This window comes from Prenolepis imparis, unplaced genomic scaffold, assembly GCF_030444845.1.
Source record: "Prenolepis imparis isolate NDT839.2.m4 unplaced genomic scaffold, iyPreImpa1.0 SCAF_1, whole genome shotgun sequence".
Lineage (NCBI taxonomy): Eukaryota > Metazoa > Arthropoda > Insecta > Hymenoptera > Formicidae > Prenolepis > Prenolepis imparis.
The window spans coordinates 4,436,104-4,458,628 of NW_028141159.1; the positions used below are offsets into that span (position 1 = coordinate 4,436,104).

At 28.4% G+C, this 22,525-nt stretch overlaps 2 protein-coding genes and 1 long non-coding RNA gene across 9 annotated transcripts in view; 1 reads left to right on the forward strand and 2 right to left on the reverse strand.

The window, feature by feature from the left end:
* The window catches only part of LOC145939490 (uncharacterized), a 342,686-nt gene that overhangs the window by 158,613 nt on the left and 161,548 nt on the right, over positions 1–22,525 (reverse strand). The window lies entirely within an intron of this gene.
* Positions 1–22,525, forward strand: part of Bi (T-box transcription factor bifid) — a 265,203-nt gene that overhangs the window by 135,025 nt on the left and 107,653 nt on the right. The gene's annotated exons all lie outside the window — the stretch shown is intronic.
* Positions 1–22,525, reverse strand: part of LOC145944199 (uncharacterized) — a 93,500-nt gene that overhangs the window by 64,997 nt on the left and 5,978 nt on the right. The window contains exon 4 of the mRNA XM_083052401.1: positions 1,753–1,796. Coding sequence (XP_082908527.1) covers positions 1,753–1,796 — 44 coding nt within the window. The remainder of the gene's footprint in view (positions 1–1,752; positions 1,797–22,525) is intronic.

The window sequence follows — 22,525 nt, forward strand, 5'->3', positions numbered from 1 at the left end:
AAAAACTTCAAATGCGAAATTGGATCATATGCGTAGCTGTCATATAGATTTAACATTTTGCAAAGGTATATTTCTTTCAATTCAATTATTATATCGCCTCATTTTTCAAAAGTAAGATATATGAAGCGTTTAATTTATCAACTTACAGTTTTATTATCGAAAAACTGAATATTTAGACAAAGCATTAATTCATGCTGACATAAACACAATAAATAAAATTGTGACTTCTGCACAAGAAAAAGCAGATATATGTAAATATCAACAGACCAATACAATTTTGAGTAATAATGATATTATTTCTAAACATCATAAAGCATTTAAAGTCTTGACTAAACGCTCAGTAAACACACTACAACATATTTGCGAATCATGCGAGAGATTGTTATAAAAAAGATATTTCTAAAGTCAATAGTCTTCAAGAGCACAAATAGACATTCAAATTTGAAGAGATTTCATGACGTATGTACAACAATAAAAAGTTAATGCGTAATATATATGTAATTATTGTGTAAGCAACTTTTGAAAGGGCTTAATTTCTATATATTGCATCTTAAATAATCTTCTTAGATGAAGTGCACGAAGTAATATTATCTCTTAATACATTTAAAAATATTTTTATACGGAGAGTTAAAACGTATGAAACTGTTCTTAAAATAAGAACTGTTATTAATAAGAAGTTGCCTCGAAAACAAATGGTTAAAGGTAAAAAAAGTTAAAGGTAGAATATTTCATTTACCACTTTTGTTACAGGAAATATTGAATAAATTATATCTTATACTGATCCATTAAATAATAATTATAAATTATGTGTATTAGTTAGAGGTATTTCGACAAAATCAAAAATTATTTGCGAAGGGACAATTAATGTTAAAAAAGTATTTGCCGTTTTAACGTAATTAAAGCACAATAATGATTTATTCTATCTTATATATTACATTGCCAAATGATCATAATAAATTATGTTTAGCAAAATTTAAAAAATTTAAATTTCCAATTGGAAGAAACAGAAAATAATACGGAAGCGATAGTAGCAGATGAACCTCAATTATTAAATAATTTGATAAAAAAAGACGAAAAATCCTTTTTTAAAAAAGATATGTAAAGTCGATTGATCGAATATCTCGAAGTTTATTGTTGTCACTTTTCCACGATGCTCGTTGGCTGTCAAGATTCGCGTTGTGCGTTATATTCGTAGCATCGAGAGACTGTTCGCGAGAATTAGCAGTTTGACAATTTGTTTAAAATTAAATCAAATAAAATAATATTAGTTTTAAATAATAGGTTATAATACTTAAACTCAATTAATATTTTTGACAGTTATCAGCTGATTTCTGTCAAAAAATATTAATCGCGGATAAAGTATTATAACATATTATTTCAAACATATTATTTTATTTTATTTTATTTTGAACAAACTGTTAAATTACTAACCCTCACGGTGACAGCCTCTCGATGTTACGAATGTAACGCACAATGCAAATCGAAACAGTCAATCAGTATCGCGGAAAAGATGCAACAATACTTGCGAGAATCGACTAAACATGCCTTTTTTAGAAAGGGATGTTATAATATTTTAAATTCGATTAATATTTTTGACAATTATCAGTTGATTTTTGTCAAAAAATATTAATCGCGAATAAGATATTATAACATATTATTTGAAACATATTATTATTTTAATATTTTCAACATATTATATACATTCCCATTACCGCTATAGAAATGTTATAAAATAAACAATTTCTTACTCACCGATACGTACAAGAGCAGAGTTGTAGTACACAGTACACATTGATCTGAAAATAAAATATTCAAATTATGTATATATATATGTGTGTATTATTTTAAAATTTAATTAGCAAATTAACGCTTTAACAGCTAAGTTCCGTGAAAAAATATTAATCGAGTTTAAACAAACTTTACATTATTTTCAAAAATATATATTTTTTTTAACATAAAACCGAAGAATTGCGCGCGCGCGTGTTGTTCTAGTGATAAAGAAGCTACATTGGAGGATCAACACAAGGCAATGTGTTTATCAGTAACAGGTTACTGACGAAGATTATGATTATTTCGAGCAATATACTATATATCCTTTATATGAAAAGAAGGCAAAATTACGACAATATTATATCAAATGTTAAAAATTAAGGATTTGCCTTTTTATACCTTTTATATCATTTATACCATTTATACCTTTTATACCATTTATACCATTTATATTATATGTATGTATATGTATCTATTTTATACCTAAAATAATTTTTAAAAAGAATTTCCCGTAAAAAATAATGTACCCCCAAAAAATGTAAAAATCAAAACTAAAATTAATCAACAACTAGCCAAGACATAGAAAATATTCAATTTCTAAAGCATTTTATAATTTTATAATAATATTTGTAATTTGAAATAATATTTGCAATTTGAAATTGTAATTTAAAATAATATTTCCCATAAAATCAATTTTGCTTATAAAAAACATTATGATAGATTCTTTTCAAAAAATTAAAATGCATTTTAAGGAAAAGAGGGAGAATTAACGAATATCACATGCCGATGAAAGAAGCTTTAAACATGCGATAAATAGATCGTAAAGTGTGTGATATTAGGGGATTTTAAGGTGAATTTTATATGTAATATAATTACATACAAACATGATTTGTTAACATTTGCTACGCGCAAAACGCTTTGCTTGTCCACGGATTTTTTCGCATGTTAAAACATTACAGGAATTACACTCATTGTCAGTACTCATTGTCAGTATGAAAAATCTATCTATAATATACGTAACGTAAACTATAAATTTTCACCACTGGCAGTTTATATCGGAATGCCCATATATGCATGTACAATAAATTGTAATCAATTAAAGAATCGTTTATGTTTATTTACTGAAAAAATAACTTTCCTGATTAATAAATCAAATTAATAAATTTGAAATTATACATGTTATTAATTTAAAGCAAATTTCTTTACAACATATTTATTAATAACAATTAACAGAGTTATCATTAAAAATTAAAAATTAAATTAATTACCATAAAAAGCAATTTTGGGGTAAAAAGAATGAATAAAAAAAATCTATTATATCTCCAATATAGCAATCATTATAATTGCTTTATTTTTATTAAAATTATTAAATTATATTTTTCGAACTCAAATTATTTTTCTATATTATTAATTTACTACACAAAATAACTTGCTGCTATGATCAAATTTGATAATAAAAGAGTTTGTTCCATGAGCATACTGACACAATTGCTTTCATATATATCTTTCTGTCGAACAAATATCATATATAACTTTCTGTCCAACAAATCTGCTTAATTACTAATATTAAATTTAACTCACAAATAGCTTTGGTGAATCAACAATTTAATTTTTATGTTAATCGATGAATTTTTGTATAGAGCTTGTTCTCAAAGTAGAAAAATTAACAATTAATGACAAAAAAGCTGAAGGATTTGAAGAATATAAGTTGGTACAAAAAATAATTTAAATAAAAATTGTACTTTAAAGAAAAATAATATAAAAAGCATCCAAAAAATAATAAACAAACATAATATATATTTTTTCCTAATAGTTTAAATTTTTGATAATTTATTTTCTCTTCTTTTCAGAAACTTACTTACAATTACTGTAATTATTGTACAGATAAGAGTTATAATTTAAAAAGATTTATGGAGACCACAAAAAAGACATGCAATGAAAAATAAATTAAACTTAAAATATTTAAAAAAAAATATTTTTGTACAAAATATTGAAATACACACAGATGATGTATTTAATTATTTATCTTTTATATTTTATAATATAAGGAGCAATAATATCCTATATAATTATCTCAAATAATATCTCTAAAATATGTTTTGATTGGAACACTTTATTAATAGAATTATTTTTTTAAGGTAAACTTTCAAAATTTGAAAAGCTACTTTTATTTAATTCAAACAAAACGCTATATTTCATTTTTACGTATATTAATTCTTCCAATTACATTCGACACATATTAAAATAGAACATTATCGAAAAATCAATAGTATTCTCACGAGAGATTTTATTAGACAGATTTTATTTAATTTATACATTTGAAACAAAACCGTACTAATTTCTATTTACTTCTAAAAAATTTTATAATAATTTTATATTTAAAGCACATTTTTCTTTTTTCTATATATTAATAAATCTTTCCCATTGCTTATATACAAATGTTCTTTGTCATTATCGTAGTCAATTTAAGAGGATATAAAATATATAACAAATTAATATTATAACAATACAATTATGCTAATTGTTTAATAGCATAATATTATTTCTTCTTTTATCTTATTTTCTGATAAGAATTTAAATAATATTTTAGAATTATTTTCTTCTCACTTGAGAATTCTTCAGAGACATGCTAAAATTATTAACTATAATATATATTATCTCTGTACACCAAAATTTTATCAATATTAACATAAAATAACTTGATATTCTGATAAATAATATTTATCGAGTACTGACAGTATATACATAAAAGTTACCAAAATCGTACAGAAATCATGAACATCATTCAATATAATTTGCTAATATATTTGATTCTGCGATGAAGTTTTTTAACTAATTTTATTGCACTGTGATTTTCTATAGCCGCGCAAATAATTTAATTTTACTTCCCGCAAGTTCTACCAATAATCTTTGCGCCTAGAGTAAGTAAAAAAACTTTTTTTATAAACATAATTTGATAGTTTGTATATAAATTTTATTGTAATTTATTGGTTACTCTTAAAAAAAACTTGAGTTTATTATTAATTGAAGTGTTTTATAAATGAATATTCAAAATGTTCGTTAATGTTCCGGAAATGTCCAAAGTTAACCGAAGATATTATCACGACGTAAAGTTGAAACCGATTTTATATGATAAAATACAGCTTACAATTTTTAAAATTTTGTGTATCTGTTCATAAATAATATGAACGCAAAAAAATGGTAGTTTAAAGCAATTGAAAGGATGTTGTTCTTGTTTTATTCCATTCTGCAAAAAAAATCAAAAAAATATACATGAAAAAATTTTCGTGGATGTCCCTTAAGACAAAACACGATAAAAATGGTTTCAACTCTACGACATGAATATAAGCTAACAAAATCAAACTTATAATGTTGTCAAGATTATTTGAATGTAAGTGTATATGGAATAAGATATTAAACCTTTGAATACGACGCTCCACTAGTGGCTTTCCTCTAAACAATGTTTTGGGTCAAGACGTCACTACAATGACTTCCCTCTACTCTAAACGATTGTTTGGGACAAAACGTCACTAAAGTGGCTTCTTTTTATTATATATAATGTCGCTAAATATCTTATTATTGGAAACTTTACGTAAATTTTTGCTGTTATTATTATTATTATTGTTTAGTATTATTGTTATTATAAGTATTATTGTTATTATTATATTACTTAATATGCAAGATGAAAAAGTTCTCTATCAATATCTTTTTCCATTTCTGATTTGTATCGCTTATAATTTTTTTAAAATTATATTTTGTCATCATAGAAATATTTTCATGTTTTATTTGTCTGCATTTGTTTTATCAAAAAAAAAAAAAAAAAAAACATATTCAACGGCAGTATTAAGTATGATCGCCAAGAGTTCACAATTAAGATATACTTCCATTTCTTAATAGTATATTGATAAAATCTTTGAAGAAAATAATTATTTGTTTGTCGACGTATCATTATCAGGTATATATTATTGCTTTTGAGTTTGTAGTTGTATTAGTAGTATTATTTTTAATTATTTTATTTCTTTTAATTTTGTAGACTTGTTCGTCCTAATATGGTTATACTAAGTGTAATAAAAGAAAAATTATTAAGCGATACAAAATCAAAAATGGTGAGAGGTGTTGATAGAGAATGTTCGCATCTTGCATTAAATAATAGAAAAAATTTACGAAGGCGAATATTGAATTCATCGGAATCGGAAAACGAAGTCGATAATTTAGATATTTAGAAGAAACAGAATGTGAGGAAATAAATAGATCACATACAAATTTGCAATTAAGAATATTCAAATTTGATATGAATGGTTCTGGCATAAAATCTTATCTTTATTGGTTTTCCATTGCGTTAGATTATTTTCAATTATTTTTTTTCTGAAGAATTAGTCGCATTTATTGCAGTAAAAGCAAATATTTACTGTCACTATGCAATGAATAATAACATACGTTTTTTCTCAAATAGTTATGAAAAAGAAACTACAGTAAATAAAATTTTCTGTTTTTTTTTCCATTAAATTTAATACAAAAAAAAAAACTGATGTCGCGAATAAAAAAATTACATTATACAGAATTCTAGTCAAAAGATAGATTGCGTACAGATATTTTTAATCAGATTATGTTTCGAGACAGATATATGTTTTTTTTATTAAAAATGTTACACTTTAATGATATTACAACAGTTAGTTCTGATCGATTGATAAAAATACATGAAGTTGTTAATAAACTCCGCGCATCTTTTAAAAATTATTTGTTTCCATTTCGTAATTTATGTATAAATGAAAGTTTATTGTTATTTAAAGGAAGATTAAGTTTTAAGCAGTATATATTCCGTCTAAACAGATTCGGCATAAAATCTTTCGTTTTGTACGATTGTAAAAGTGGACATATTCAAGCTTTTATTATTTATACAGGCTATAATTCTAATGTAATTCTAATGTAATTTTAATGTATCAAATAAAAAAGCACTTGGAATATCAGGCAAAATGGTACTTACATTATTAGAGTCATATTTAGGCAAAGGGCATATGTTATTTGTTGATAATTGGTATACTAGTCCGACATTGTTTAATTTGCTTCATAAAAATAATACAAATGCTTGAGGTATAGTAAAACAACGACGGAAATATATGCCAAAATTGGAAGAAAAATTAAGAAAAGGTGAAATATATTTCCGCTCTACAAACAAGTTACTTGCAATCAAATGGCAAGATAATCGAGAAGAATACATGTCTGTTATCGACTTATCATTACAATACATATTATCTACTTATCATTCAGCAGAGTTCGTACATATAACAAAAAGAGATTATCGAACAGATACGGCACAAAAATATTGCAGAAATATTTCTTTGCAAAATTGCAACATTGCAGAAATGTTACAAAATGTTGCTGCAATAATTTTGTGGCGCAAAATTTGCAGAAATTGTAGTTTTATCAGAAGTAAAATTGTTGTTCAAATCTTTTGGCCCACGCCCAACGGACTCTTTATTAACTGGGATTTGAATTTTTATCATTTGGGCCGTCGCGTCCAACTTCAAACGCTGATAAATTTCAGTAGACTACGATTTATAAAATAAGATGTGGTTTTAAAAGGTTTTTTTTACATACTTTAATTTTGTAAAATCAATTTTTTGAGGAAGTAAAAATTTATTTAAGATTTTCAAAAAAACAAAATAGAAATCAATTTTTTCTCAAATTTAGACATCTTCGATTTCCTTCAAAAAAATCTTTAAAAAAAGTAGAAATCTTCCCCTTTAAAACGAGTCCAGGATCAAGATGGGCAAGCGTTTAGTTTTCAAGATACAGTCCGTTTTAGGACCGAGCACATCACCTACGAGCAGTGGGTGTACGCTCGCGCTTGAACGAAAAATAGGAGTTCCCATTTTAAAAATTCGAGTTGACCTTCAAATGACCTCTAAACTTGATCTCAAGGTCAAGTTCAAGATAAAACATCAAGTCTCTTTTTTAACCCTACAACTTTTGTCTGGGGTGTTTTCCTCCTAGAACATGATTAAAGTTAGTTATTGATAGATTCTTCTGTCCTATACAATTTGACCCCTAAAGGTCATCTTATCTAACCCATGACTTAAGTACCTTTCTGAACGTAAAATTTCCCGCTCTTTCCGAATCCGGGGTAAAAAATGGGGGTTTCTATTTAAAAAATTCCAGTTGACCTTCGAATGACCTCTAAACTTGATCTCAAGGTCAAGTTCTAGGTCACCATCAAGTCCCTTTTCTTTAACCCTACAACTTTTGTCTGGGGTGTTTTCTTCCTAGAATTCGATTATTCTGAGTTATTCAGGGGTTCCGGTCTTTTTTGAACACCCTGTATACACACACACACACACACACACACACACACACGTTTTCTGCATTATTGGAACATTTTAGTTTTTTTATTATTTATCTTTTTATTTTTTTTTATTTTTTACTATTCCTTATTTTACATGTAAAACCAACAAATTTTTTAATAAACGGATGTGATATATGTATATACATATATATGTTTCTTAGTTTTACTACAAGATAAGGAAAGATAAAAAAGAATAAATAGAAATCTTCTATTGATGTGAAAAGTGCGTGCGTAGTGCATGAAGTTCGTCTGTATAATAATTAATAAGAAATTCGTCATTCTTTTTTTACAGAAGTCTCATAGCAATAAAGTTTCCATAACAACAAAATAACACATATGAATATTTGTGCATCTAATGTTGACTCATTTTGGTGATGTGAACGTATACAGTTCCAATAAAAGTATATTGTAAAAGAACGATTTCTAAGTTAACGTGTGTAACGCATATGAGCGAGAAGAGTACGTCCTTATCACAATTAATTTTTGATGTTTTTGATTGACTGTCTTGAATTTACGACGAGTTTTGTTGGTCAGCTGACGTGACGATACATATATATATAATTAAATTTATAAAATTAAGTAATAAATATATTAAACGTGTATTTAAAAAATTGATTTTAATATTTGCAGTAATTGATCACATCTTGTGCACAAGTTGGACTACATAAGTATTCTTATTGGACAAACATCTGGTATTACTTATAAGTCGTATAATATTGTCAAAAAATAATTCAAAGCAAATTCAAGGTAAATATGTTGAATAAATATATTAATATATTATATTTATATAAAATAATTAATATATTATTAATATATTAATATAAAATATACTAATTCTTAAATTTAATAATACTAAAGATAAGAATAAAGTTCCGAAAACCGACTGCCTCCGATTTCGATAAAATTTTGTGAAAAGCTTCCTGTTAGCTTAAAATGGATGCCTGTAAAGGGAATTTTGGCGACTCCTATAAAAAAAGTCATTTTTTAACAAAAAATATAATCTAACTCAAACCTATGTCCCAGGGATGAATCAGAACTTTGCTTTATCTTGTGAAGTACACGTGTGAACAAATATAGACCACGTTTCGCGCTGAAAGCAGGGGGCGATGGGGATGAACCTCGCTTTGCGTGAAAAGTTGCAAACCCATGTCGAATTTCGCAAATATAGACCTTATTTCGCGCTGAAAGCAGAGAGTGATGAGGGTGGACCTTGTTTTGCTTGGAAAGTTGCAAACCCATGTGGAACCTCGCTTCACGTGCAAAAGTGTATGCGTGGACACAGTGGGTTCCGCCCCCCTGCGGGGGGCTCCACTACCATAAAACTAGACACATAGGTTTGCGTTGAACCTCGCTTCGCGTGGAAATTTGCAAACCCATGTGAAACCTCACTTCCCGTGCAAAAGTGTATGCGTGGACACAGTGGGTTCCGCCCCCCTGCGGGGGACCCCACTACCAAAAAACTAGACACATAGGTCTGGATGGAACCTCGCTTCGCGTGAAAGGATGATTTAATTGTTAATAACAATTTAATAAACCATAAACAAAACTTAAAACTTTTCGGAGTATATTCAGAACAGTAACCTTAACATATTTTGTCAAGGTCAAGACAATCTCTCTCTCCTATTTACCTTATTATATTTTTTACTATTTTTGGTTAAAAAATGACTTTTTTGTAGGAGTCGCCAAAATTCCCTTTACAGGCATCCATTTTAAGCTAAAAGGAAGCTTTTCACAAAATTTTATCCAAATCGGAGGTAGTCAGTTTTCAGAACTACACCCAAAGATAATATTATAATATAAATGTATAATATACAGGATGTTTCATTTTAACAAGCTAATATCTCGAAATAACAGAGTTTTAGAGAAAAAATGTTTTAGATAAAAATTGTAGGGTTTTGAGAACGATATAAGATGGTGTTATTGGTGTGACCTTGCATAATCGTTTGGAGATTACGTAAAAATCACCTTTAATTTTTTAAATAAAACATACAACCTACTTTTCATTGTATAGCTTATCTTGAGAGCATTCCAAAACACTATAATAAAGTATTTTTTATTGACTATTTTTCGAATTACACAGGAGCTTGAAAGTTATAATATTTTGACGAAGAATACAAAATATCTTATAAATTATTTAGTTTTAGGTAATCTTATCTTAATATATTTATGCATAGACCCAGATAGCACATGATATTCTCCGTATATTCTGAATTCATACGGAATCTCCCATACATATACGTAACATTATGAGAATATACTGATGATCGTAAGCAGTATATAATGGACTAAGAATATTTTGTATATTCTGAGGATATTCTGAGGATATCGCACACAGAATATCACATTTTGCATTCATATCGTAGATTCTGCATATATTTTGGAATTCATTCCGAATATCCCGTATATAGACGTAATATTCTGAGGATATTCTGAGGATATCGCACACAGAATATCACATTTTGCATTCATATCGTAGATTCTGCATATATTTTTGGAATTCATCCCGAATATCCCGTATATAGACGTAATATTCTGGGGATATTCTGAGGATATCGCACACGAATTATGTGAATTACGTCCAAAATAATAATGTAAATATATATATACGTCGTAAATCACGTTTAATATTTTGTAGAAATGTGAATTGTGTAATAAATAAGTATGCTGGTTAGTGAAAAACAACACCAACACGCAATTCAGCAGAACAAACCGCTTTATAGCAATCGAATGTGATTGGCTCTTACTTTTAGAACCAACAAATCAGTGTCGAGATTCAGCGGAAAATCTAGGGTGCTTTCCAATAAGGACACAGTGTGACCACAGTATATACAGTAGCGCAACTCTCTCAATTTCTTGATACATAAAATGGAGTACGCATGCGCGAAATCAGCGAGTATATTCAGTACCGCCATCTGAACTTTTCTCTCACTCTTTCTTTTGATTTTCTCTCTCTAATTCATACTGAGGGATCGAGTAGCTGAGGTATGGTTAGGTGAGAGATTTGAAAGAGAAAAAATAATAATAAATAATTTGCGATATAAGTACATATGTATAATTTATTGTACATTATAGTACATTATAATTTCTTAAGATAAAATAAAACATAAATTATAATTACGCACTTTATAATTTTCCTATAAAATATTTGTTATAAAATATATATATAATATAGAATTATTTATTAATAAATATATTTAATAAATATCTTGGTTTTTTTATTCATTTATTTGCTTTAATATATAGATTTTAATTAAACGCATATATTATTATATGTTATAAAAATTTTTTAAATATTTCTTTTAATTTTAAGCTTTTAATTGTGTTAAATATATATGTGTGCACATTAATATGTAAATATATGAATATTTGACGTGATTCTTTTGTTATCTGTTATGTCAAGTATAAATTATTATTTATTTTAATATTTAAATTATGTTATATAATATTTTATATTTGTTTATGTATTTATTTGTCTTATATATATTAGACATTATATTATTAACAATGTGTGATCTTTTATATACATAATTTTTATTAAAATTAATTTATTTTACATGTAGTAATGTGCTAAAAAGAGAGCGAAAATAAAGAGAAAATGAGATAAAAGTTTAGATGGCAGTACTGGTTATACTCGCTGATTTCACGCATGCGCGTTCCATTTTATGTTACACAAACATCAAAGGTGCCGACAGAGAGTTGCGCTACTGTATATACTGTGGTGTGACACAGAGTATCATTCTATCTTCTTTCAATACCAGTGAACAACAAAGATAGAATGATACTCTGTGTCACACTGTGTCCTTATTGGAAAGCACCCCTAATAACGCTGCCCAACTGTTGAGTTTGCTGAATGCGGACTCTCTGCCATGCTGCCGCGCCGCGCGCAGGCGCGTGGCCGCAACGAGGCGCGTGGCCGCAACGAGGCACATCGCGCGACGAGTTTTTGTTTCTATTCAATTGTCTTGCCTTTAGCTGTGCGTTTATCAACCAGCCAAAAAGATATAAGAAGAAGCTGTGCGCTTAAGACAAAAAAGAATTAACGTGGAAAGGAAACGTGGAAAGGAGGATCATCATTTATATTCATTGCACTGATTTTGAGGCAATCGAAGTAGTAGAGAATATATATTGCAGGTAACAAAAAAGTCGTAATTTTGATAGTTTTTAAGCACTGTTTTACCTTTTACTGTTTTATTTTGTTTTTTAATGAGCGAAGATTTACTCGGACATAAATTTTACAAGTAGTGGCGAGGGCTCGTGAAAAAGGAAACAATATATATCAGAGTTATATCAGATATTTTATTTGCGACGCTGATCGATATTTTTGAACGTCACACAGAAAAAATAATAATTCCTCTATTTGCGCATAACCTCGAATCTTGCATCCACGTTCCCACATGGTGATTTTGCTCCGCCTGGCACTTTTTCCTGTTTTTTACAAGCCAATACAAACGCCAACAATAAATTTCTTTCGCACACGTTGGAATGTGAGTGCAAAATTCGAGGTTATGCGCAAATAGAGGAATTGTTATTTTCTCTATGTGACGCTGGTTCAAAAGTATCGATCAGCGTCGCAGATAAAATATCAACTCTGATATAACTCTGATATATATTGTTTTCTTTTTCATGAGCCCTCGCCACTACTTGTAAAATTTATGTCCGAGTGGATCTTCGCTCATTGACTTTCTCTCATGTTTCACTAATATCATTCACGCAATCTCGCTCCTCGGATGATTCAACCGTAACGTCGTTTTCATGATCTATTAGATGCTGATCGTTGAAAAGAATTGTATCACAAATTGCAAAGTATCTTTGAAGAATTTTCACGGTCGCGATAGATGAGTCCCGAGTCCTCTTTCCATCAATTGCATTAAAAATAACGCTGAATCCTCTTTACCATATCCTGACAGAGACCACTTAATTGTTATCCTTGAAAAATGATAACACATGAAGCGTATGCGCTGAAGTCTTTAAAAGGATGATTCACTTCTTGCTAACAGCATTCAAGCAAAAGCAGCAATGCAGAAAGTGTTTCTTATTCTTTGCGTGAATTAGAAGTGCAAAATAGACTGTCTCAAATAGATATATTATAAACAATACGAGATAATAAATCGGGAAGAACACAGTGAGAAAAATAATTTTCGCATTTTTCTTATAATATATAGTTTCCTCTTTGTTTTTTAAATGTCTTAAGACATACATACACACTTGTGTATATTTAATAATCTAATGAATCAAAATATGTTGTAAAATATATATGTTTGAATCACTTATTTTACATTTGTTGCTTATACATTAATTGCTTTTTAATTGTCTATTACGATCATGATAAATTAGAAGAACCATTATTGATAAACATTTAGTGATATTATACGATCGCGATAATAAATTTTATTTTTGTCTAAATTGATGATCACATATTTAATACCGGCCAAATATTACCTTCAGGTTTTTTCAACATAAGACCCTGCGCACAATAGAGAAAATATTAGGAATATAAATTATTTTAAAATAAATAAAATTGAAAAAACTCTGATATACAAATACAAATTCGAATATAAAGGGCTAATAAATTAGTAAGAACTCTTTATACTCGAATATGTATTTGTATATCAGAGTTTTTTCGATTTTATTATTTTAAAATAATTCTTATTCCTAATATTTAATATTTATTCCTCTATTGTGTGCAGGGCCTAACTTTCATCAAAGTGCATCGAATGCGCTCAAAATTTTACAATTTTTGTAATTTTTTGCAATTGCGTATGTCTTATATTAGGATCATAAAAATAGACTTACTAACAAAGCTTCAGGTTTTTTGGGTAATCATTTTTCCACAACATTGAAAAAACAACAGTTTATGGCCTGGATTGCCACAACTGCATATTTGTGCTTTTACACATTTCTTTGATTTTATATTACACAATATGGCATGGTAATCCCAAAGATGAGAATTATAAAATGATTGTTATCCTGAATACGATATACATTGTCATTGCGAGTCATCGTCATTTTTTTTAATTATAAAAATTATTCAATTATAATTAATAAATATTTATTAATAATTTGATATTAAATTCCATTAAATTAATTTTAGAATTAAATATTTCAATTTAATTTAAATAGTTAAATTTTTAAAAATTTGATTTGTAATATCAAAGATATTAATTTTAATTTTAAATTATTATATTATATTATTTATTTATAAAACTTTTTATTTTATAGAATTATTTTATTTTAATATTTTTATTATTTAATATAAATTTATTTTTTGAATGGAAAAAATTGTTTTCATTAAATTCAATTAATATTATTTTATATAACTTTTATATTTTTAAGAATCGTCTCATTTATCATTTCATTAATAATTATATGTTGTAGAAGAAAATATATATTTATAGAAAAAATAAAATACAATTTATTTATTTAATATTATTGATGAAGTGGAAATATAATAAACAAATCTGTCAGAAAATTGTTATTTAGGACAATAACAATGAGTTTGTATTTCTTATCATTATGAGTACAGTGATCCCTGTCTAGAATAGTGATAGAATAGTGATGAGAAATACAAACTCATTGTTATCGTCCTAAATAACAAATACTTAGTCATTATGATTTTATAGCATAGCATATTTCATAGCATTCCAATTTGATTATACCGCAATAAAATTTAATAGATAAAATGCGGAAAAGTTGTTGGAATATTTCTAACCGACACATCCGAAGACTTGCAGAACAAGAAGCTAACGCATTAATGGATTCACTTTTTGAATCGCCTCCGCGAGATGTACCACAAACTAGTTCTACTACAGTTAACAATGAGAGGCTAGAAATGCAAGAACTACTTGGTATGGAAGTAGATGATCAGGAGATGGAAGGGATTGAAGAGCAGCAAAATACTCAAGAGGTTGAAAGGGAGGTAGAGGAGGAAGCAGACCAGGATTTAGAAGAAGAACGGGAGCAAGAACTGATAGCGGCTGATGATTATCAGGAAATGGATGCAGTAAACGATGAAAGTGCGCAAGACACATCGGATGAGTCTGAAAGTGATTACAATATTCTTGAAGAAGATAATTTGAAAAAATTTCTTTCGAATTGGTCTGTTCAGTATAACATACCACACGTAGCGTTGAAACCACTGCTACGGAAATTGAAACGATATCCTGTACATGCAAATTTGCCTTTGGATCCGCGGTCATTATTAAGTACACCGAGAAATACAGAAACAAGAATTGTTTCTCCCGGAGAATATTGCCATGTAGGCCTATTAAAGGGCGTTGAATCTATCGTAAAGCATATGTCGATTGTTCCGGAAAGCGTGATCAAAATATCCATCAATATCGACGGTCTATCATTATCGAAATCATCGTCAAAACAGTTGTGGCCCATATTGGGATCAGTAAAGCCATATAAAAACGTATTTGTAATCGGTATATATTGCGGGGAGAAAAAACCTACAAATGTTAACGATTTTTTACAAGATTTCGTGACTGAAGCGAAACAATTATGTACGGAAGGAATACTTGTGAACAATATTCGTATACAATGTGCCATCGACTCCTTAATATGTGACATGCCCGCTAAGTCATTTGTTTTATGCACTAAAGGACATTCGGGGTATTCAAGCTGTCCTACTTGCATTGTCGAAGGCGACTTAGTTAACAGAAGGGTGTGTTTTCCACAAATCCATGCTCCTGCAAGAACGGATGATGATTTTCGGAATAAAACCGACGAAGAATACCATCACCGAGGGATTACTAGTTGTTTGGTAGAAATTCCGGGGTTTGGTCCAGTCACGAACGTTCCACATGACCCCATGCATTTACTAGATTTGGGTATCATCCGTAGAATGCTAAACCTATTATTAGACGGCGACTTGGAATATCGGCTTTCGCATATCGAAGTAGAACGGATATCTTCTCGTTTGGGTGAGATAGAATCATATATTCCAGTTGATTTTGCAAGAAAGCCAAGATCACTGAAATTTATCAAGTTGTGGAAGGCTACTGAATTAAGACAAATTCTTCTATACACAGGGCCAGTGGTATTGCGATCATTGCGCAGCGACATCTATAACCATTTCATGACACTACATGTGGCAGTAAGAATTATGAGCGACGAAAAATGCCACGAATTATTAGATTATGCACAAGAACTCGTGGAACATTTTATTTTGTCATTTAAATTATTGTATGGAACTCATAATGTATCAGCAAACGTTCATTAAGCTGTGCACCTCATTTCTTGTGTGAAGAAATTTGGTCCGATTCAGCATTTTAGTGCGTCAAATTTTTTTTATAATTTACAAGGTTTTTAGATTACCCGTCCCATTCTTTTTTTGGAAACTTGATATAATTCGAAATTGATGAAAAAATTTAGGTTTGTTTCGGGAAAAAGACAATATATAGATTTTTCGGGTAGGTAGGTGTAACGAAATATTTTTCACCAACTTCCAGTCACATTGTTTTTTAGTTTAAAAAAAATGTGACTGGAAGTTGGTGAAAAATATTTCGTTACACCTACCTACCAGAAAAATCTATATATTGTCTTTTTCCCGAAACAAACCTAAATTTTTTCATCAATTTCGAATTATATCAAGTTTCCAAAAAAAGAGTGGGGCGGGTAATCTAAAAACCTTGTAAATTATAAAAAAATTTGACGTATAGTCTAAATGTTCAATTAAAAGGAAATTCTGTTAAATTCGTTCTCAAGAATAAAATATTTCCTTCAATATACTAAATAGTTTTTTTCACCGTCTCATTTGGTCTGAAACATCCTGTATAGTAAATATTGTAAAAGAACTCCTTTCAATGTTTTCACGATTATTTAAGGAAATGAAGCAGCTGCTCTTAAACACTGTGAGGAAAACGTGAACTTGCGTGAAACTTCTTGTACTAAATTTTCTTCTACATTCCAAAAGGGCGGGAAGATGGGGAAAAATAAAAATGGAGGCAAACTTGGAGGTGTAGGTAAGTATATCGTAAAAATGAATGATTTATAAATAAATGCATTGTCTGTTTATTATATGGAATAATTATTTCGAAATCGCAGTGAAAATAGTTGCAAATAATGTGCCAAGTACACCAAAATCCGATTCTGAGCTGAGCGGTCATGAGATCTTTTCAGAGAATGAAGAGCCTGTTCGATCATTGGATGGCAAAGAAATGGCATCTAGTGCCATCGGTACAGAGAAAGGTTCGTGTATTATTAATGAAAGTTCCTAAAGGAGTGGGCGATTTTTTAGGAATTATTGTCTCATAATTTCGGATGTTTTGAACTACAAAGATGCACATTTTAAAATCAAATTAAACTCTTCATTCGGCTGTAACAGCAATTGTTGAAAAGCTCTCAAATCTCATTACGCCGTAGTGCCAGAGAGGAATGTAATAAACCAGAACTAATACTTAATTTCAACTCAATCATTAGAGTTCGCATCCTCGGCGTAGTGCGATTTCAGGATTTTTTCGTGTTTGGTTCATTTGATTTTAAAATACATATTTTTGCAATTCAAAATATTCCAAATTTTAGGAAAAAATCACATTTAAAAAAAATTCCATTTTGTTTTTATAGTTTTTTTTAAACGTTCATAAAGATAGAATAACTCACTATAAGTATGTAATGAACATTTCTAATTTCATTAATAAATTTAATTTATTTATCCGTAGAATTATTCCATGGCGATTCTATACAGTCCCTAAAAAACGCAGGAACAAAGTTTGGGTACCCGGATAAATTCTTGAACGTACCAACCAGTTCTTCAACAAATGGTGAGATTAACAAGAGTTGTTAAAAAATCAACAATAAATTATAATTAATTTTTTCTATTCTATCTAATATTTAACATTTTCTATACATTATAGATCCTATAGAATATTACCGATTCATCGCTCGGAAATTAATTTCTCTGAATCTGCAAGTGACAGCTCTAAAAGAAGGGCAAAAGAAAATACTAGAAAAATTCGAGTGCATTTCGGAACAAAAAAATCGCCAACCTCAAAGTCTCGAAGAAATCGAAACCATCGACATTTGGTACAACCTTCCATTGAAAGATGAAGCGGCTCTACAAGAATTGGAACATAAGCTCAAGGAGGATGAGAAATATAGAAAAAAATTGGTAAATATAAATCCCCCACAAAATATGGAGTAATCATTTTTAGACAAAATTAAAATTAGGGCCACCGCACAAGCTTTAATGCGTTACGTTACGTTAAGTATTGACCTTAGACTTAAAGTACATAATCTTAAACTTTAGTCAACGCACAAAAAAAATCGTTACCGTAGACCGGAACGTAATGTAACTTAACGTAACGATTTTCTTTGTGCGTTGACTAAAGTTTAAGATTACGTACGAGTTTAAATCTAAGGTCAGTACTTAACATAATGTAACGCGTTACGGAAAAGCTTATGCGGTGGCCCTTACACACACACACACACATACACACACACATACACACACGCGCGCGCGCGCGCGCGTGTATAAGGATTATTTAAATATATAACATTCATTATGTTACAACAGGTTAAGGAGTTGGCAAACATAGGAGGTCGCGATATGAAGAATTTCGCTTTAAAAATAATGCGACAAACATTTACAAACAAACTTGCCATTTATTATAGCTGGGTCGGGGGCAAGAAGAAAAACGTATTTTCAGACCTAATGATATGCAAAGTGATACTTGGTAAGTTATGAATTATCAATTATGAAGTGTAAAAATTTGCAGTTAATATATAATTTAAAATATATCAATTAGATTATTAAAATAACATTGTTTCAGCTGCGCTGAAAAAACATTACCAGAACTTAATGGAGGAAGAAATGTCAGCTCCAATCAAAATTTGGCTCGCTCACGCCAAAGAGCGATGCTCAAAAGCTCCACTAAACGCGCAGAATTAATTTTTTGTTTTTTTCTTTTGTTTTAATTACTTTGACTGTTATAACAAAGTAAAAAGTTCAATATTTTATGTTTTAAACGCTGGACTTTTGAGTGATATATTTTTTATTCCTTTGTTCGTCACTTTTGTTCGCGTTACTTGGTACAAAATTATATAAAGTATTTAAAGAAGTGCAATTATATGTGATATGTAATTATTAAGAGATTATTTTTAAATAATTTTATACATAAAACTGTAAACTGACTTACAGTATAATATAATATTATAAAACCTACATTATGAACTTCGTAATTATTCTAATTTTTTAATGTTTTCAGGGTATTTAGAAAAAAATTATATATATTATATATTCTGAGAATATTCAAATAATCTTACGTCTGATATACATAGGATATACTCAGAAGATACTCAGGATATTCCGATGTCCTCCCTTACATTGTTCTCTGGATATTTTCAGAATATCGTCTACGATATTCTGAGAATATACGTCGAATATTAGAATATACTAGGGAATATTGTTAGCATATTTCCTAGAATATTCTGAGAATATTCTAAAAATATCATTGACGATATTCTGAGGATATCTTGAGAACAATGTTCCTGCGGACATAGGAATATTCTGAGTATATTCTGAGCACATTATAATATATATGGAGTATATCCTACGTATATCGGACGTGACATTTTTAGAATATTCTCAGAATATTCTCAGAATATCATGTGCTATCTGGGAAATAATAAGACGAATTCATTGGTGTAAAGAAAACATAGTTGCTTTTAAGAAAAAGTATAAAACTCGCAATATGCAGTCTTATATTTTTTCTTAAAAGTAATGTGTTTTCTGTACACCAATGGATTTATCTTATTATTCTATATAAAAATATTAAGATAAGATTATTGAAAACTGAATGTTTCATAAGATATGTTGTATTCTTTGTCAAAATACTGTAACTTTGAAGCTCCTGTCACTCGAAAAATAGTAAAAAAAAATTTTTTTATTATAATGTTTTGGAAAGCTCACGAGATAAGCTACAAGTATATGTAATAAAAAATAGGAAGTTTCATTTAAAAAAATTGAAGGTGATCTTTATATGACCTTCAAACGACTATGCAAAGTCAAACTAATAACACCATCTTATCTATACCCCTTGAAACCCTATAACTTTTGTCTAAAACATTTTTTTAAAAACCTTATCATTTCGAGATATGAGCCTGTTCTAATTAAAAAATGGAACATCCTGTATATATACAATTATATGAATATTATTATACATGTGTGAACAAATATAATCCTTAAAAATTTACCTTTTTTTAAAAAAAAATGTAAAAAAAGGGCGCCAAGTGCAGTATTTATATTTATTATTAATAATTGTTTACAATACATAAACAACTCATGTAGACGTAATTTTAAAATCTACAGCACATTGTCATCTATCAAGCATCTGTCATCATTTTTACACAATAAAAAGGTTATTGAATTACGATCGCGATTCATAAAATCGATACGCGAGTGTCACTGATGTCATCTCTTGTCAAACGGTTTAGTCGTAAATTTTTCCGACGTTTTTTAATGAAAAATTCTAACATCAATATTTTACATGATGATATCTCCGTTCATGATATTTATAGAGTAATAATAAAGATCATTTTATTATATAATTTAATCCCAAGTTTTTGATTAAACTTAACAAGAACTCAATCGGTTCAGCCGTTACTGAGGACCAATAATCTGAGGTACTCTCAAATAAATGACTTGCGTAAAGATACACGGTCCGTCTCGTCGCTACGCCTGACTTGGCGCGAAACACTACTGTGTCTCTTGATTTATAATATTGTACATTTATCTGTTTGTATGTTTTTATGAGCGGTTACTTATTTTTCAAGTGATGAGTGCTAATTAATACATACTATGTATATAATTATTTTAGATAAATCAAAGGAACGGAAAGTTGATACTAAAGGATATATTTCTTTTCTTTTTTTGTCAATTCATATATATATATATATATATATATATATATATATATGTATATATATGTTTAAATCAACATATAATTAAATATTTGACACATAATTTTATAAAAAAATTAATTTAAAATTAATTTAAAAGGTTTAGGAAAAATAATGATCATTAAAAGAAGATACTTTTGGCAATTGTTGTTTATCTGTCCATATTTATTGTTTATTTATTAATTTTTAAAATAAAAATTAAATAATTTATTAATATTAATTATTTATTAATATTAATATTAATATTAATATTTATTTAATATTATTGATTATTTATCAATTTATTTATTAATTTATTAATATTAATTTTTTTTATAATATTTTATTTATTTTATTTTTATAATTATATATTGTACATCATTTTATGCAACCTATTTTAATGTTTGATATTTATATCTTGCATGTTAATTTATAGAACGTTGAATAATAAACAAGATGTTATTATTTCAAATAAAAATAATGAAATAGAGATGATTACTTTTGCGATAGATGAGATGTTAGAATCAATTAAACTTGAGGATTCCACTGTGTAAACTTTTTTATTTATTTTAATTCATATAATAAAAAATACACACGCATTTATATTTATTTACCTGCACATTTTACTTTTTAAAAAATAAATATTGTATCTCAGTAGTTAATAAATTCTAATCCATTATTTATATAATGTATATAAGTGTGTGTGTGTGTGCGTGCATATAGGAGGTATCTCACAACCTCCGTACAATATTTTATTAGTGTGTTCTAGAGGTAAAAAATAGAATAAAAAATTCTAATACAAAAATGTTGAGGCTGCAACAGTTTTTGAGTTATAAGCGATCAAAATTTGCCAATGATATACACGCACTGAATTACACATGTATACGCGTACCGATTTGTCATCTATTATTGGTTTTATTATTTTTAAAATAAAATAAGCTGTGCAGAAAAATCAATATCACACTACCTTGAAAAAATCAATAACAGATGACAGATCGATAGGCGTGTATGTTTACTTACGGACGCGCGAGTTCTAAGCTATATCATTGACAAATTTTGATCGTTTATAATTCAAAAACTATTGTAGCCTCAACATTTTTGTATTAGAATTTTTTATTCTATTTTACTTCTAGCATATACGCTAATAAAATGTTGTACAAAGGTGAGATATCCTGTAAATATATGTATATATATATTTAAATTTCTTAATTTTCTGAAAAGTAAAAAGATGATTTTAAAATCTTTTTTAGAGAGGTTATTGATTTCATTGATGAGATTGATGGTCCGAAAATTGTTGGCAAAGCACAACATTATCGATTGCTAAAAATTATTTTAAATAATAATAGTCGTCATCGAATTCAAATAGTGGTATAAAATGCTGAAATCGAGCGGATTCAGTTTCACATAAAACCAAATCGAATAATTAATAAATTTTTTAAGAAAGATCTTATTTATCTTTAATACAACTATTAATATTTATATATTATTGTTTACTTGGATTGCATTATCTGTTTATTTTTATTAATGTAAATA